Genomic DNA, 18,957 nt, shown 5'->3' with positions numbered 1-18,957 from the left:
TTTCTCTACTGTTGGGAGCAGTGAGACCCCAGATCCTGAATTTCTTGTAATCCCCTGATCTGAGTGCCTACAGCTGTTCTGAGACCTTCAGGAGTTCTGATGGCTGAGTGGTTTCTGGTGGGTTTGGCTGGGGCATGGCTATCTCTATATAATCTGCCCCTGAACACAATAAAGGGGGCATTCTTGGGGAATTCAAGGATGACTTGTGTCGCTGTCTTTCTGTCTGTCTGTGTATTTTAACCTCCAGCCCCTTGCCCGAATCTCGCAAACTGGGTGCCAGCGCACTGAACGCAGACACGGGGGCGTGGTGCGCGGCAATTGGAAGTTCCCATCTCCCACCGAGATATCGGCACTCTACAGTTCACCGCTCCCCTCCTATTCTTCTGCGCAATCCCTTTCTTAATTTTATTACTTTTTGCTGTTGTTTTTTGAGACAAGGTCACTATGTAGTTCTGGGTGTCCTGGAACTCATGGTGATCCACTTCTCAAGTGCTGGGATTAAAGGCATGTGCCACTAGGAGGCTGGGCGCTCTCTCTCTCTCTCTCTCTCTCTCTCTCTCTCTCTCTCTCTCTCTCTCTCACACACACACACACACACACACACACACACACACACACACACAGAGGTTTTTTCGAGACAGGGTTTCTCTGTAACTTTGGACCCTGTCCTAGAACTCACTCTGTAGACTATGCTGGCCTCCAACCCACAGAGATCCACCTGCCCTGTCTCCCAAGTGTTAGAATTAAAAGCATGCACCACCATCGCCTGGCATTAATATATATATTCTAAAAGCTTTATTTATTATGTAGACAGTGTTCTGTCTGCATGTATGCCTGCAGGCCAGAAGAGGGCGCCAGATTTCATTACAAATGGTTGTAAGCCACCATGTGGGTGTTGGGAATTGAACTCAGGACCTCTGGAAGAATAGCAGTGCTCTTAACTTCTGAGCCATCTCTCCAGCCCCTAAATTTATATATTTTTAAAATTTTATGTATATGAGTGTTTTGCCTGAATGTGTGTATAGGTACCATGTACATAGCTGGTGTCTACAGAAGTCAGAGGAGAGTGCTGGATCCCTGGAACTGAAGTAACAGATAGTCACTGGGTGCTGTGAACTAAATCCTGGTCCTTTACATGGGCAACAAATGCTCTTACCTGCTGAGCTATCACTCTAGCCTCCCTCCACCTTCTTTTTAGCTTTAAAATTTAGACCTTCTAGGGCTGGAAATATGGCTCAATGGCTAAAAGTACATACTATTCTTCCAGAGGACTGGGGCCTATAATTCTGGCTCCAAGGGATCCAACATCCTCTTCTGACCTCTACTGGGAGCCCCACACATGTGGCATATAGTCTCAAAGAAACACATATAAACAAAAATAAAAGTAAATCCTAAGTAAATCTTGTTTTAAGATTTGTTTGTTTTATTTGTATCAGTGTTTTGCCTGTATATGCATGTGCACTATGGCTGAAGGTCAAAGGCATTAATTGGATCCCTAGGAAGTGGAATTACTGACGATTGTTAGAACCACCATGTAGATGCTGAAAAGTAAACCCAGGTCCTCGAAAAGAGCAACGGGTGCTCTTAATCACTGAGCCATCTCTCTTACCTCTAAAAATAAATCTAAAAATAAATTGAAAAAAAAAAATTAGGCCAGGTAGTAATTGTGCCTGCCTTTAATCTCGGCACCTGGGAAGCAGAGGCGGGGGATTTCTGTGAGTTCAAAGCCAGACTGGTCTACAGAGCTAGTTCTAGGATAGCCAAGACTACTCAGAGAAACTGTCTCAAACAAAAGCAACACACACACACACACACACCAAACAACAACAACAATAGACTCAAGAATGAATTCTAATTTTATTTAATTTAATTCTAATTACTATCTAGGTTTATCTTTTTAATATTATCTGTATTAACTACTAAGAAGATTCTACTAAGAAGATTAAAGATAGCCAGATGTGTTTGTTTACAACTATAATCTTAGCACCCAGAAGGTTATGGCAAAAAGGTCACAAGTTCAAAGCTAGTCGGGACTTTGCTTTAAAAAAGGCTCTCAGAACCTGAACCTTACTAAATGTTAACTCAGAAATTACTAAGATTAGGTTTATCTTTAACAAATGTACTAAGACCTACTTAATCACCAGGGAGCAGGAATTGGTGCTTCTTAAACTACATGAGCTCTGTGTAATCTAAGCTATGGAGACTACATTGGTCTCAAACTACAGGCCTCATACTGGGAATCGTGACTCTAACTTCCAGAGGCTTGGGTCACAACACACCCCAAACTAGGCACAAGCCTTCCTGACATGCATACCTTGCTTTGTGATTCAGAGGAGCTATGTTTCCTGACCTCCCCCATTCCATTCCTATTTTCAGTATCAGCTTTTTCTGAAAGGAAAAAGGGTATAAAGTAGATTTAAAGTCATGCTTAAACTTAGATGGCAGATACTCAGTAGCTGTGGGACTTTTTATAAAATGAGCATACTTGGCCCAATTGCTCATATCTATAATACCAGGACTACAAAGACAGGGCAGCAGTATAACTGAGAGCTGGAGGCAAGCACAGGCTACACAGTGAAACCTCATGTCAAAACAACCAAATGAGCCAGGCACGATGATGCTCACCTGTGATCGATCCCAACATTCAGAGGCTGACCCAGAAGGATCAGGAGTTCAAGGTCAGTCCCAGCTATGTGAGACACTGTCTCAACTTACTCCTCTCCCCCTGAAAAACTACTAGTTATAGATTTTATTAAACAGGACAATGAGAAACATCTAGATGCTAAGTAAATATTTGGTCTATAATACATACTCAATATTACTTCCATTTTCCTAAATTTCCAGGGAAAAAGAGATACTGTTCTTTTACAAATATACAACTCAAAAAATCTGTATCTGGGCTGGGTGGTGGCGGCACACACCTTTAATCTCAGCACTTGGGAAGCAGAGGCAGGTGGATCTCAGTGAGTTTGAGGCCAGCCTGGTCTACAAAGAGAGATCCAGGCCTGCCAGAAATTTTACACAGAGAAACCCTGTTTCAAAACCACCAAAACCAAACTAAACCAAAACAAAACACCACCAACCAACCAAAAAAGAAAACAAAAAAACAAAAGCCAACCGAAATCTGTCACAAGACTATGTAGAGAAAATTGATCAACGATGCCGGAATGGACAATTGGTGGAGTGCTAGTCTAGCACACAGAAAGTCCTGGTTTCAATCCCTAACATTTAAAAGACTGGGTGTGGTGGTGCATACCCATAGTATCAGCACTCTGGATACAGGAGGAGGATCAGGAATCCAAGGTCATTCATGGCTATATAATGACTTTGAGGCCAGACTCTCTGAGACTTTGTCTCAAAAAAGTGGAAGGAAGGGGCTGGAGAGATGGCTCAGCGGTTAAGAGCAGCAGTGTCCACTCTTCTAGGAGATTGAGGTTCAATTCTCAGTACTCACATGGCACCTCATAACTGCCTGTAACTCCAGTTCCAGGGTATCTAACACCTTCATACAGACATAGAGGCAAAACACAAATTTGCATAAAATAAAGATAAATGAATCATTAAAACAAAAAAAGCAGAAGGAGCCGAGCATGGTGGCACAGATCTTTAATTACAGCATTTGTCCTTAATTTTAGTACTCGGGAGGCAGAAGCAGGCAGCTCTGAGTCCGAGGCCAGCTTGGTCTACATAGTGAGTTTCAATACAGCCAGGGCTATGTAGAAACACCCTGTATCAAGCACCATCACCACCACCCCAGCACACATGCCCAAAAGAAAAAAGAATCAGAAGGAATGAAAACAAATCAAGGCTGGGAAAAGGGCTCAGTAGGTAAAGCACTAGTATGTAAGCCTGAAAGCCTGAATTCAGTCCCCAGGACCCAAAGAAAACCAGATACAGTGATGGCTACTGAAATCCTATCATTCTACTTCAAGATCAGAGGTGGAGATAGGAGAATAACCCAGAAACTCTTGGGTCAGCTAGCTTAGAGTACACAGCACACCAGGAGAAAAAGAGAAAAAAAAGAGACCCTGTCTTAAAAAGGAAGAAGCAAAGAACTAATTCCAGAAAGTTGTTCTCTAACCTCCACGTGTGCATGTACAATGTGCCTGAATATGCACGAATGCTCACACATACACTCAAACTAATTAACAAAAAACTGACAAAAGTATAAGTTTTTTCTTATGATGTTAGTGAAAATGGGGGTGCAGCTCAGTGGCAGGGGTAGAACACCATGTCACATGCCACAGATAGAAATGTCAGCACTAGACAAAGTCTCCCTAGTACCTGTGCCAGTAGTGCTAACTATCTAGGAGACTAAGGAAAGAGGATCTTTTGAACCCAGGAGTTCAAGACCAACCTGGGCAACACAGTAAGATCCAATTTCACTATTAATTAATTTAAAATTTTTAACCAGCTACCATGAAGATCTGGATTCAATCACCAATACTGCCAAAATAAATAAAAATTTGATGTGTATGTGCATGCACACCAGCACAAGGGTTTCAACTTTTAAAAGATGCACTAAAGAGCAATTCAAAATCTCTTGTGCCTTCACAAATACAGAAGATAGTTATGTGTTCCCACTGAATGAAGACTGCCTCCACTTAATACCTAAGCTGTGGATGATGTTCCCTTTGACACCGTTCTCAGGAACACTTACCTTCCAGTGTTGCGACTAAAGGCATGCACCACCATTCCTGACTTAAACACAGTAGTTCTTGAGCTGGTGAAGCTCTAGAACAAGTCAGGCAAGGTGGTACCTACCTGTAATCCCAGTACTTTGGGAGGTTGAGGCAGAAGACTACCCCCAGGTTTCAGGTCATTCTGTACTTCGCAGGGAATTCCAGGCCAGCCTTGAGTGTAAAGTGAGATTTTAAGATAAAGACTTCAAGATTAAGATTTTAAGATATAAGCAAAACTGGGCTGGAGAGATGGCTCAGAGGTTAAGAGCACTGACTGCTCTTCCAGAGGTCCTGAGTTCAATTCCCAGCAACCACATGGTGGCTCACAACCATCTGTAATGAGATCTGGTGCCCTCTTCTGGCCTGCAAGTATACATGCAAGCAGAACACTGTATATGTAATAAATAAATATTTAAAAAAAGATATAAGCAAAACTAAAACATGTAGAAGATTAAAGCATAGACATTAGAATCTAGTAAACCTAACATATACAAGTCACATTAGATACTAGTGTCCAATACTGGAAAACAAACTGGTAAGAGGAAAGTAACCCAGGATATGATATTTATAACAGACCTGAAATGGATTACCTCTAATTCAGTTAAAATATCTAAATACGGAGTTAGAGATGGTTCTGTAGGAAAGTGCTTGCCATGATCTCTGGGATCCATATGGGAGGAGAGAACCTACTCTAGTAAGCTGTGCCCTAACATACATCCATGCAAGCAGAAATGCAGGCACGCAGCAAATAAATAAATAAAATTTAAAGGGAAAAAAAGTCTAACAAGATGACCCCGTGGGTAAAAGCACCAAGGCCAAGCCTGACAACTTGAGTTTGATCCTCATGACCCACACTATAGAGAGAACCAACTCCCACAAGTTGTCCTCTGATTTCCATATGTGGTGTATGTACCCCACACACACAAACTATAGATAAATGTACTTTTTTTTTAACATTTAAGATACCTAAAGATGGACCCAGGTAGGAGCAGCAATGTGTGCTTGTAATACCAGCACTCAGGAGGCAAGGTAGGAGCTACAGGGCAAGATCCAATCACAAAACCAAGTATAATAGAACACAACACTGCTCCCTACCCAAAAGAAGTACTTCTATACAAATGTAACTGAAAAATCCTTATTCTCAAGAAGACCAAAGCAGTATTCAGGAAAGTCATATACTTAATTTTGTTCAAGAAGAAAGTGCACAAAGTCAGGTATGGTAACTGACTCTGACAATCCCAACAAAGAACTTGGCTGGCTGAACCAGGAGAATTGGAGTGAATTAGTAAAAGAAACCCTTCCCCTGCAACTCTTCAAAAGGCCCAGTGACATGGTTCAGTGGGTAAAGACAGCGGACACTAAAGCCTGATGAGCTGAATTCAATTTTCAAAACCACACAGAAGAGAACTGTCTCCCAAAAGTTGTCCTGTAACCTTCACACATACACTGTGGCATACATGTACCACCAATCACATAGACGTGCATATACACACAAATAAAAGCAAATATTAAAAAAATAATAATAAAGTCAGACGGTGGTGGCACACCTTTAATTCCAGCACTCAGGGAGGCAAGAGTAGACAGATCACTTTGAGGCCATCCTGGTCTTTAGAGTGAGCTCCAGGACAGCAGGGCTGTTACAGAGAAACCCTGTCTCAAAAAACCAAAAATATAAGAACAACAACAATAATAATAATTGTGGTCTGGAGAGACCACTCAGCAGTTAAGAGCACTAGCTGCTCTTCCAAAAGACACAAGTTCAATTTCCTGCCCCACAGTGTGGCTCACAACCATCTGTAACTCCAGTCTCTGAGGACTCAATGCCCTCTTCTTGCCTTTGTGGGCACCCTGCAAGCATGTGGTGCGCTGACATGCACGTAGGCAAAACACCCAACACATAAAATAAATAAAAATATATTTAAAAAATTAACAGTAACCAAAAGTCACAAAAATATAAGACACAGTTTGGTCCCTGGCCTAAAGAACCTTTAAAGGTCTTAAATAGTTAAAATAGGAGCAAAGATTTGGGGGTGGGGTGGGGGCGGTCTGGGAAATAAGCTTAAGAGACAGAAACAATGTCTTTTTGAGACAGGGTCTCACTGTAAACTCAAGGTAATCCACCAACTTCAGATTCCTGAGTTCTGAGATTATAGACATGGGCTACCTACCATGCAGAGCCAAATATAATATGCTAGTAGCTCAGTAAATACGTTAGCTGTCTAAAACTCTACTGGTTTATTTTTCTAAACAGAATGAGTTCTGAAATAGTATCAGACTCCATCTTTCCCGAGACTGGGACTTTTAGTTTACAATGAAAACGAAACAGCCAAACCAACAAATAATTTAGACAATGTAACAAAAGAGGGTTGGGTACCACTTCTGAGCTAAACCTACTAAGGAAGCATATCTCACAGCAAAATAAGGATTCCATTTCAAAGCTGCAAAAACGTCATAAAATTATATTCAGAAATACATCCAGTCTAACGATCAGAAAATACAACCATAAGTCATTGTTTTGTTCTGAATAAACTATATCCTTCTTCTCCTACAATATACAATGGTACAAAATGTTTCTCACAAGCTGGGCTCTCTCTTTCAGATGACAGATACTTTTTCAACATAACTTTTCTGCAAGTCTTTATTAATTTTTAAAATTTATTTTACATACCAACCAGTTTCCCCTCCTTCCTCTCCTGTTCCTTCTCCCACCTCCCTTTTACATAGCCCCCCTCCTCCATCTCCACTCAGAGAGGGTAAGGCCTCCCATAGGAGTAAACAAAGCATGGTATATTGAGGTAGGACCAAGCCAGGTCTTTATTTTTAATAGTAACAATTATTATCTTCCATATACAATAAAGGTTTTCAAAAAGTATTTAAAATCTTATAATGAACACAAAGGAAAGATAAAATAATAATACAACTCGAATACAGAAACAAATCCAGTTTACAAAGTACATTTTTATGTCTGGACACAGAGAACTTTATTTTAGCATCAACATGCCCTATCCTCAACCTAGCCAGTGTCCGCTACCTATACTGGAGCACCAAGGAGTATGGCGTCACCTGTATAAGCTTTGCATGGGCTGAAATAGCATTTCAACTTTTGAACAACAACAACAACAACAACAACAAAAGTTTAAGAGATCATGTTTAAGTTTTAGTGAATGGTTATATGTTCAATATGTTAAGAGTCCTAAATTCAAATAATAAAAGTTGACAACAAGTGAAACTAGAATTTACAATATGTGAGCCTAGAATTCCTAAGTGAAAGTATGATACCAAGAAGCATTACCATTTTATTAGAGTAACGGGCTTTCTTCTACAACTACTACTCACAGCAAAGACTTTGAATATGATAATAAGAAATAAGCTATTCCTGAAAATAACTCAACCCTTAATCTTTATTTTGTTTTTCAAGACAAGGTTTCTCTGTGTAACAGCTCTGGCTGTCCTGATATGTGTTTTGTAGAACCTGACTGGCCTTGAACTCAGAGACACCCCGAGGACACTTAATATTTAAAAGGTTTTTTTATTAGCTATTTTCAAAAGGTCAGCAATGTAAATATACTTATCACTACTAAACTACACCCTTAAAACGGCCAAATGAAGCCACCCAAGCAGTCAAGAGGACAGAGGCCAGGGCTACATTACATAGACCCTGTTTCAAAAGAACAAACAAAACAGCAAAGCAAGAAGTTAAAACAGAGGAAGCCTGGGATGCAGCCCTACAGTAGAGCAGGGACATAGGATATATGAAGTCCTGGGATGGATACTCAGAACACAAAACAAAGAAGACAGAAAAAGGAGAAAGACATTATAGAAAAATTAGTCATATGATTTATCACAACTGGACTAGAAAAGAGGCTGGGCATGGTGGCAAAAGTGTGTAATTCCTACATTTAATAGGCTGAGGCTGCAGGGTCACACAGTTCAGGGCCAGCCTGGGCTAAAAGGAGGCCCTGGTCCACCCTCACCTCGAACCCAATAAGAAAACAAACAAGTAACAAATAAAAGCTGTAATCTCAAAATTTAAGGGACATAGGCAAGAGGATTGCTATAAAATCAAGGACAGAATCTACATATCAAGTTTCAGACTAGCCATATAATGAAATCCTGTCTCAAAAGAAAAGAAAAAAAATGGCAAATAAGCTCTAAATTTCCTTTCCATTTATGTATTTATGAGTTATTGTGGGTTCATTAAATGCATGTTACAACGGAGCTGGAGATACAACACCAATAAAATCTAATTCATTTTTTCACAAAGACAGCAATGGGCATGGTATTGTGCACCTATACTTTTACTACCAAGGAATCTGAGGCAGGAGAACCATGGGATTTTGAGGCTACCCTGAGTAATATCTATCTCAACAAAACAAAATAAACAAAATACAAAACCCAGACCCCATAGGTCTTTTTTTTTTTTTAAAGAAAGTAAAAATTTAAAGAGAATTAAAATTCAACAGAGTTCTTTTTAAATCCCAACACTGGGGAGGCAGAGACAGGTGGATCTCTGAGCTAAAGGTCAGCCTAGTCTACAAAGCAAGTTCCAGGACAGTCAAAAAAAGAAAAAAGACTAAAAACAAGAACTTTTAAAAAATGTATTATGTGCACAGTGTTCTATCTGATATAGCCTGCAGGCCAGAAGAGGGCACCAGATCTCATTATAGATGGTTGTGAGCCACCATGTGGTTGCCGGGAATTGAACTCAGGAAAAAATAAGAATTTTAAAAGCAGAGCTAGGAATGTAGCTGGCTCATTGGTAGAGTGTGTACCCAGCATGCATGAAGCCTCCAGTTTAATCCATAACACAAACAAACCAATAGTTGTTTGTTAGGGTTTTGGTTTAGATTTTCTGAGAAAGAGTTTCACTGGGTAGCCCAGGCTGACCTCAAATTTCTGCCTCTACCTCCCAAGTTTTGGAATTATAAACACGCATTAACACAGTTGCCTGGCAAAGCAAGTCTTACTAAATGAAAGACTCTAATACTCCCTGTTCTCTTGCTCATCTTAACACACGGATTTAGACTTCAGCATTCATGTGAAGAGTCATTTCCAAAATTCAAAAGCTTTTTATTGGCACAATTATCTTCAAACCTCCCTTTATCTAAAGCTCTTTATGGCCAAATGCAGTTTCACCTCATTTCTCAAATTATCATTCATATCGAATCTATAACCATTAATAGTTTCAAACAAGAAAGAACCAAAATGTAAATGCAGCTGGTTGCTTTCCAACTAGCGCGCGCTCAGAAGCAGACATGTTAGTATTTGGGGCTTACCGAACACTGGCATAGTTTAAAGGGAAACTACAACAGAAACTAAACACACATTATCCAGAGCCTGTCTGCACTGGAGAAATAGCCTTGGCTTGGACAGTCCTAGGAAATTTCTTCTTTCCTTTTACATTCCATGCAGGCTCATTTTCCTCTCCACCACTACATCTACTCTGATCACAAAGCAAAAAAGTCACAGGAAAGTCACCAGCTTCCGGGAAAGCTTAGGAGGACAAAAGTTAAACCTGGCTGTTGAAGGGTTCTTTACGATACAGTAGCCACATAAATTATCACTGAAAGGCATAAAGAGAACACTCTGAATAATGCATTTCCTTCTAGCACCATCATCGCCTCCACACACACAAAATCCAAACAGGTTGGGCCATCCATATTATGTATAGTCCTACATGTTTTAATGACACAGCAACTCATTCTCACCAATTACTGGCAAATACTGAAGCTATACAATGACTTAAGATAAGGCTGTAGGAAAACCAGACTGTTCTAGTGGGGGAGAGGATGGGAGAAGCCAAAATCTTGCTTAAAAGAACAACAAATATATCTAGGAACAAAATTTGTTTCATAAACAGTATTTTCATTCATTTTGGTAAATTCAAAAACTTACCCTGAAGAGATTTTCCCAATCCCTGGCCCAGCTTCCACCCATGTTTCTGGAGTAAGCGGTGTCCAATATTATCCTGACAGACAGAACAGAGAGACAAACCAAAAATATTCCAATAATATATTCTTCCCTTCCTAGTGGCATTAAAATAGGTGATGACGAGATAATTCTACATATATGCATGCAAAAAGGTGCTAATAAAAGGGTAAATGTGCCCAGTAAAAGGGACATTAATGTAAAAAGAAATGCTGGCTAGTATTTTATATGGGAAGAACATATGGGAAAGGGTCCTTTCTGATAGTGTGCTGGGCAACTTCTGTACGTAACACTTTAAAACGACAAAGGGGGAAGGAAAAAGGGGGAGAATCCACTTATGAAGTTTTAAAACTAACATTAAAAAGCATAAAATCAAGGTATTTATACGATCATATCCACCACCTAGACAGCACCACTTTAAGAATTTTTTTAAGAAAAGAAAAGAAAATCTGCATTGTGTTTAGTTATTTTGTTTATGTGTCAGGCTTTCATGATATAAAGTAAGTTGTAAGTGTAAGGCTACCCCAGCACGAGAAATGGAGACAACCACCAAATCCAGGCTATGCTTGATTGGCTTTAATATATATAACATATAAATATAACCAGCATGCAGCCAATATTAAACTGAAAACATTGAGGTTAGTAAAACAAGAAGTTAAATTGAGTAAACAAAAAATAAAATGAGCTCAAGCACAGACTGAGTGATGCATTTCAACGTGTAGTCTAACAAAAATGCTAAGATGTTAGAATGAAACAGGCCTAGCAATAAGTCAACAGTAAAGAACCATTAGTGCATGTGGGGTCAACATACATAATGTCTCATCTGGAAACGGTATTTCAATGATAATCATATCAAAGATACTAGAAACAACAATTAAATGTCAGCTACTGCATGAAATCAAGAAATCAGAACTTTCAGAGCCCTCTGTTTAATTCTCTACTTTTAAAAACTGCTGTGGAAGCAACAAGGCTAAGCTAAAGAACTACTGAACACCACGGGGGAAAAAATGCTACTAATCCAGAAAAAAGTTAAAGGCTGTGCTGTAGCTCAGAGGAAGAGCAGGAGTACAATCCCCAGCACCACACACACATTAAAATAAACCAAAAAAATCTTCAATATATATTTCATGTAATTTATAATCTAATTCTATCATCTGAAATTAATTTTATTTACCTGAAATCAACTTTAAAAGCCTTGTAAATTATCTACTTGCTTTTTCCTTTCCTTTCTTTCTTTTTTGTTTTCATTTTGTTTTCAGTTTTGGAGACAGGGTTTCTCTGTGTAGTCCTGGCTGTCCTGGAACTCACTTTGTAGATCAGGCTGAACTCAGACTCAGAGATCCACCTGCCTCTGCCTCCTGAGTGCTGGAATTAAAGGTGTGTGCCACCACCTCATGGAGTCTTTTTATTTTTCTTAAAAGAACAATTTCTGTAGCACAATTAATAGAAACCCAGAGATCAATTTTGGGTTTAACCTGAAAGTCAAAAAAGTACAACAGCCAGCCACTGGCTCTTACCTCTACCTCAGTCTGAAATGGTGATCCTGCCTCCAGAATCTCAGAAGGAGACTGAGACTGAGTCTGAGAGCTGCCACCACTACCACCCTGTTTCTATGGAAACTAGTATAGTTACTGGGATTAAAGTGTGTGTTACCACTGCTTGATCTGTAAGGCTGATCAGTGGGGCTGTTATCTGAACTTCAGGGAAGGTTTATTTATTAAAATACAAATGAAATATAACTACAAATTTCCTTCCACAAATTTAGGACAACATGCAGCTGAGCTGAGTGATGACTATTTTACCAGTGGAGGTGAGAAACCAGACTTTGATTTCTCAGGAAGGATCTCATTATCTTAGGCTGGTCATAGACTTGCTATATACCCTTAAACATCTGATTCTCCTGCATCTAGGCAGGGCTGAGATTACAGGTATGCACCACCATATGGTTTATATAGTGCTGGAAAGACTGAGCCTAAAGCTTCATGCACACTAGGCAAACACTCTACCAACTGAATTATTGGTACTTCTTTTGTGATTTTGCTTTTTCTAGATAGGCCTCACTATTCAGCCTACCAGGATAGCCTGGAACTTGTGACATTCCTGCCTCAGCCTTCCAAGTGCACCACCATGCCTGGAGTACTTAATTTTATGGGGCTTCAAGGTGTTTTGAAAAGGTGGAGGCAAACAATACAAAGCTGTTCTTAAAACAAACAAAAAAACCTATTGTATGTGGTATATTCACACACACACACACACACATATATATAAAATATGGTATATTAAAAGGCCACTAGAAATTATTTTTGCTAAAAATCGAATTAGGAAACACAAGTCTGTATGCAATCCCAAGTGATGATGTTCACATAATTAAATATCACAAAAACTTAATTGAACACTTTCTGTTTCTCTTCTCTCCTACATTGCTAAGAAAAGAGTCATCTCGCCCAATACTGAGTATGCTCAACTACTTATAAATAACTTCATTATGTTTTAAGAAAAAAAAAAGGCAAACGGCAAATCATATTGAAACATATCTTTAATCCTAGAACTAGGGAGGTGGAGGCAGACCACAAGTAGATCAGAAGTTCAAGGTCATCCTTAGCTATCTAACAAATTTAAAACCAACCTGGGCTACAATAAAAAAGGCCTAGGGATTTAGTTTAGCTGTACAATATTTGCTTAGCAGTGTAAGGCCCAGGTTTGAGCCATACCACCTCAAAACTTTTTTAATTAAAACAAAAATATATGAAAGCTAAGCACAGCAAAAAAAAAAATAAAGCAAAACAAAACAAAAACAAGAACAACTCTTATTTTCCTACTACCATATATATATAGTACCTCTAGAAATGACAAGGATAACAAAATGACTCCTAGATCATGTAGTGGAGCTTGACATGGTGGCACACTCCTCATAATCCCAGCAACAAGAAGGCTGAGAGAGGAGGATCACCTTGAGTTCAGTGACAGTCAGGACTAAACTGACTTTTTTCAAAAAAAAAAGGGGGGGGGCCTGGAGGTTAAGAGCTCAGAGGTTAATGGCTCAGAGGTTAAGAGCACTGACTGCTCTTCCAGAGGTCCTGAGTTCAATTCCCAGCAACCACATGGTGGCTCATAACCATCAATAATGAGATCTGGTGCCCTCTTCTGGCATGCAAGCATACAGGGAAGGAATGTTGTACACATAATAAATAAATAAATCTTAAAAAAAACCCAAAAACCAAAAACCCTAGTAACTAAACCACTTCAGTTTATCACTGTTTATTCCCTTGCTATCCTAATGCTGTAACTGTATTTGTTTGGCACAAAGATTTATGTATTAAAAATGCTGACAAAAATTGTTGTCCGTCCCCCATTCGCTGTGATCTGTGGTTTTTGTTTTGTTTTGAATTCAGTCTTTGGCCCATGAGATGAGACATTATGCTGACGTGTTATATTATGAACGCACTAAAATAAACAGACAGATGAAGCAGTATGCTATTTCCAAAAGCAGTGCAAGTGGAGTGAAAGCATTTCCATACGAACCTGGCTTTAAAAACTGGGCTGTCAAAAGAACAGTTAAATGTAACACAAAGTAAGAAACTGTCCGATCACTAATGGTCGCTTTATTTTTATTTTTATTTTTTGTCTTGTTTTCAATTCACTGCTTGCAAGTAATGTATTTATTAAAGAAGACTGAAAGCATAAGTAAACCACGAGTCAAGACCAGCTGAAAGATTCAAGAGCAGCGTGTTGTGACTGACAACAGTGAAAGGAAAAGCAAATGTTAAAGGGAGAAAAAGAAACGTTTAGGGTCATACACATCAGCACGTTTACAACGCCACTCAAGAGGCCGCTGTCACCCTGAGGAGAGCTGCTGGCAGGGATGGCAGTGGTGTCACTCTTCTGAAGCCTGACGTTAAACGTTTCTAACTTCTCAACCTTTCTGAGCAGGAGCAGAGAACGGAATGTTTGGGCTATAAACTACTGAACATGCCACTGAGGTCTTCTGACTAAAACAGACAACAAAACTGTAGACTCATCTCCCATCAGCCTCAAGTGAGTGAGTAAGTCATAAAGGGAACCTGGGCCTCTCCTATCACTTCAGACTACCTGTTTTTGGAAGAAAAGCTGCTGTGTGGCTCTCCACAGAATTATTCAGTATGATCTACTACCAAAAAGAAAAATAAACAAGCGGTGGTAGCTGTGGTCAAGACATAATGTATACCTATAAGAAATTGTCAAAGAATAAGGTTTTTTTAAAATTGTGTGTGTGTGTGTGTGTGTGTGTGTGTGTGTGTGTTTATCTGCAGGTTCCTGAGGTCAGAGCGCCAGACACCAGGGAGTTGGAGTTAACAGGCAGCTATGAGCTTCCCTGATATGGGTGCCGAGAATCAACTAGAGTCCTCTGCAAGAACAATACTCACTCTTAACCACTTGGGTCATTTCTCCAGCCTAAAGAATAAATTAAAAAAAAAAAAAGAAAGAAAGAAAGAAGAGAAACAAGGGCAGGAGTGGTAGCACACACTTATTCTCAGCACTAAGGATGCAGAAGCACCCAGCTCTCTTCAGTTCAAGTACAGCCTGGTCTACAGGACATGTCCTGTTCCAAAGACAGTCAAGGCTACCTAAGGAGACCCTGTTTCAATAAAACAAAACAAAAAAAAAAAAAAAAAAATAAGAGAACTAGTTCAAGGATAGTCAAGGCAACACAGGGAAATCCTGTCTTGAACCCCTCCACCCCCCAAAAGTAAGAGAAAGCCAGGCATGGTGGCTTACCCCTTAAATTCCAGAACTTGGGAGACAGACAGATGGATCTCTGAGTTCAAGGCCAGTCTGATCTACACACAGTGAGTACAGACAGTCAGAGCTACATAATAGCAAGATCTGTCTCAAAAAGAAAAAAAAAAGGTATAATATCATGTGCCTATAATCCCACTCAGAGAGAAGATTAGAGATCCAAGGACATCCTATTGAACCTGAAGTCAACAAGAAATGATCTCATCAAACTAGCCACGTGTGGTAGTTCATGCCAAAAATCCTAGAATTTGGAGGTTAAAGCAATATCTCCATGACTTCAAAGCCATCTTAAGCTATATACTGGCATGGACAACAGGGAGAAAATGTTGGGGGATAGGAAGAGGGAAGGAGAGAGAGAGAGAAAGAAAAGGAAAAAGAAAAGGGCTAATATCTTCATGTAGATATAATTTGTTTTAAATTATTTTACAAAAACAAAATTTAATTTTTTTAGTCTTTTCAAATAATGCAATTTTCAATTACAAAAATGTGTGGTGGTAACAGACTAGGCTGTTTACAACTTAAATGTACATGTAAGAATTACAAGGAGGGCTGGAGAGTTGGTTCAGCAGTTAAGAGCACTGGCTGGTCTTGAAAAAAAAAACCAGGTTCAATTCCCAGCACCCATGTGGCAGCTCGAACTGTCTATAACTCCAAGATCTGACACCCCCACACAGACACATGCAGGCAAAACACCAATGCACATAAATAAAAATAGATTTAAAAAGAATTACAAGAAATTTCAATTTTCAGCTAAGAAATAAGGTAAATGAATTTTTCTTAAGGAGGACACGCAACCACGATTTTCTACCTGATTCAGTTTCCAGAGTCGAGATTCAAAATGGCAGCTATAAATGCTTTTCAGCTGAAAATGAAGTCCTACTGTGTTCAAATGTTCAGCTGAGCTGAAAACCCATTTTGGGGCGGGGGAACAAAATTATATCCATTGACTTATTTTGGTTTTCTATTTCTAAAATTAAAAATAAGCTAAAATAATGTTTTACCACGAAGCATGGTGGCACACGCCTTTAATTCCAGCAGGCAGATCTCTGTGAGTTCAAGGCTAGCCTGACCTACAAAGCAAGTTCCAGGATAGCCAAGGTTCTTACACAGAGAAATCCATTCTTGAAAAACCACATATAAACAAGAGGAGGAGGAAGGGGAGGAGAAGAAGAAGAAAGAAAAAAATTAACTACCGACATGTTCCTGTCTATATGAGAGAGTTTTCAAATTGGAAGATCTTCAAAAGCAAGAAGTGCTTTATAAGTAACCACCACTTTGATTTAAAAAAGCAAACAAACAAAAACTTCTTTAACTATTTTTGATGGTCCTCAAATGTTTTATATATTAATTAAACACGAAGTAGAAAACCTTCCCAGTAACTGTTCTCTGCTCCTTGTTACTATATAGCAGTGACAAGGACTATTTGGCACCACCACCATCATGTATGATAGGAGCCTGACAAAACACAGATAAAACATTATTTTAGTGCAAGGGGCTGGCTACAAATTTTGATACTAGAAAATAGAATCTCATATCTCAATAGAAAGCTACACTTCTGATATATCAGTGACTAGATAAATATTAACCCCACACTCAATTTTCTTTTAGTTGACAACCACATTCAATTTTTAAAATTTAGCCCATTTTCAGCAGGACAAAATTGGTCTCTTGAGTGGGTTGTAAGCTTTGCTGATTGTGTATTAGAGACTCTATAAGCAAGAACCAATGCTACCAGGTGAACCCATGCAAAGAACAAATTTGTAAAAATTCCCCAAATGAAAAAATCTATAGCTCACTACAGATGACAAATGAAGACTAGAGAGAAAAGCCATATAGTAATGCTACACCATTCAGCTCCAAGAAGCATATTGTTTATTGTGCAGTCCACATAAAGTCACTGCTAAGAGTCAAATTAGCAGTCTCACAGTTACATTTTGGAACTAATGGAGTCCACAGATCTAAACAGATATGCAATAGAACAAAACTCCAGCTATACCTGTACCACTAAATCCTTAGATAAGTAAACTAAACATTGGCAATCAGAGTTTGAAAACTTAACACTAATTTTTAAAACCCACTCAACCTGACAATTCCTAAAGTCAAGATTTTAGTCAGGTAGAACGAAAAAGCAACTAATGGCTAAGGAACAGTTGTACTTGGTACATAGGTACAACTGTATTAATGACAGCATCTTTTCAAACATATGATGTAGGCATTTTGTCTTTTGTCCAACTTATATTATCCCATGTTATTTATCACCTTCAAACTAAGATAAAGGTCATAAAAAACCATATATCCTAAACTGTACCAATCAATTCTTATAATAGAACCTAAGATTGGACTATAGCTTTAGATTACATTTAGCTTTCCAAATATTTTAATTGATTAAAATCATAATCATGGCCTGAACTTAAAAATCTTATAAACTAACAACTTTTAAAGTTCAGACTAAAAAGGTTGTTTTCAGTAAAGAGAAAAGGTTTTATTTTATTCTCACCATAATTCAGATAACCAAATTACCTACAAATTCTAATTTTCTTAGAAAATGTTTTACTCTTGAAAAGGATTTATTATTGGTTGAAATAAATGAAAATAAAACTAGATAGTAAATCTATCAAATAATTTATGAATCTTAGATTTTCATTTTAACACTGGCCTACTAAAACGGAAAACCTGTATCATCTCACTAACAGATCCAGACTTCAGAAGATTGCTTAACGTATAATTTATTAGCATCTCTTTGAGTCTCATTTCACGTTTTGCTGGTTTGTATCAAATATGCTCTATTATTAAACAAATAGCCTTAATTCCATACTCATAATAGCCCTTCATACAGGCATATTCCTGACACAAACCAGGGCAGACCTCCACAGTTATCCGCTGCTGCAGATTACCGTTTTTACTACAACGTTAGCTCCTGCAATGATCTGTAGACTCCCAAAGCTGTGTATTCCCAGCCACTTTCGAGTTGCATGCTGTAGCAAAACAGTCAGCACCTCTCAAGATATTGCTGCAGAGAAAGATTTTAATTCAGCAGAGGCTCTTTCTGTGTTAGAAGCAACATTCCCCCTCAGAACAAAATAGCTTGAGATAGCCAGCCAGCCCTGTAAGTAAACATCTTATTATCTGGTGGGCTTTCAGATGATAGGGAACTTTTGCCTTTGGATGACAAGGAGCACTACCTACTTTGATATCAATCATGTAGAAGTTCTTTTAAAACTTCAAATTTTATTTCCAAATGATTAGGTAGCAGAAATAAAGCCCTTTGTTTTCTGGGTCCCACTTTTCTTTTCTTTTCTTTTTTTGAGTCCTACTTCTATTTAACACAATGCATCCTACAAAGGTCTTCCTACTATTAAACTATCAATTCACAATTAATGTGCATATTTATGGAAAAATCTTTTATCATTAGAACTATAACTTAATATAATATATATGTCTCTGACCACACATTTATTTTTAAAAGTAAAGACGCAGTCTGAGCACACTATCATTTGTTACTTTAAATGGAGAAGATTAACATTATCTAATAAACAAGCCGGTTCTACTCTTACTCACTGAGATTACTGGG

At 38.7% G+C, this 18,957-nt stretch overlaps 1 protein-coding gene across 4 annotated transcripts in view; it reads right to left on the bottom strand.

Annotated features, from left to right (window-relative positions):
- Gpatch8 (G-patch domain containing 8) overlaps positions 1–18,957 on the bottom strand; it is a 78,468-nt gene that overhangs the window by 43,426 nt on the left and 16,085 nt on the right. For 3 of the 4 annotated variants that reach the window (XM_038325141.1, XM_038325140.1, XM_038325142.1), the window contains 2 exons: positions 14,133–14,150; positions 10,578–10,650 (listed from right to left, as the gene is read on the bottom strand). Coding sequence is in view for 1 of the 4 variants with exons in the window: in XM_038325139.1 (XP_038181067.1) it covers positions 10,578–10,650 (73 nt within the window). In the remaining 3 variants the exon portion in view is untranslated. The remainder of the gene's footprint in view (positions 1–10,577; positions 10,651–14,132; positions 14,151–18,957) is intronic. The other variant, XM_038325139.1, reaches the window with a different exon arrangement.

Source organism: Arvicola amphibius, chromosome 4, assembly GCF_903992535.2.
Source record: "Arvicola amphibius chromosome 4, mArvAmp1.2, whole genome shotgun sequence".
NCBI classification, from domain to species: Eukaryota; Metazoa; Chordata; class Mammalia; order Rodentia; family Cricetidae; genus Arvicola; species Arvicola amphibius.
This window is presented reverse-complemented; position numbering and strand designations above follow the sequence as displayed.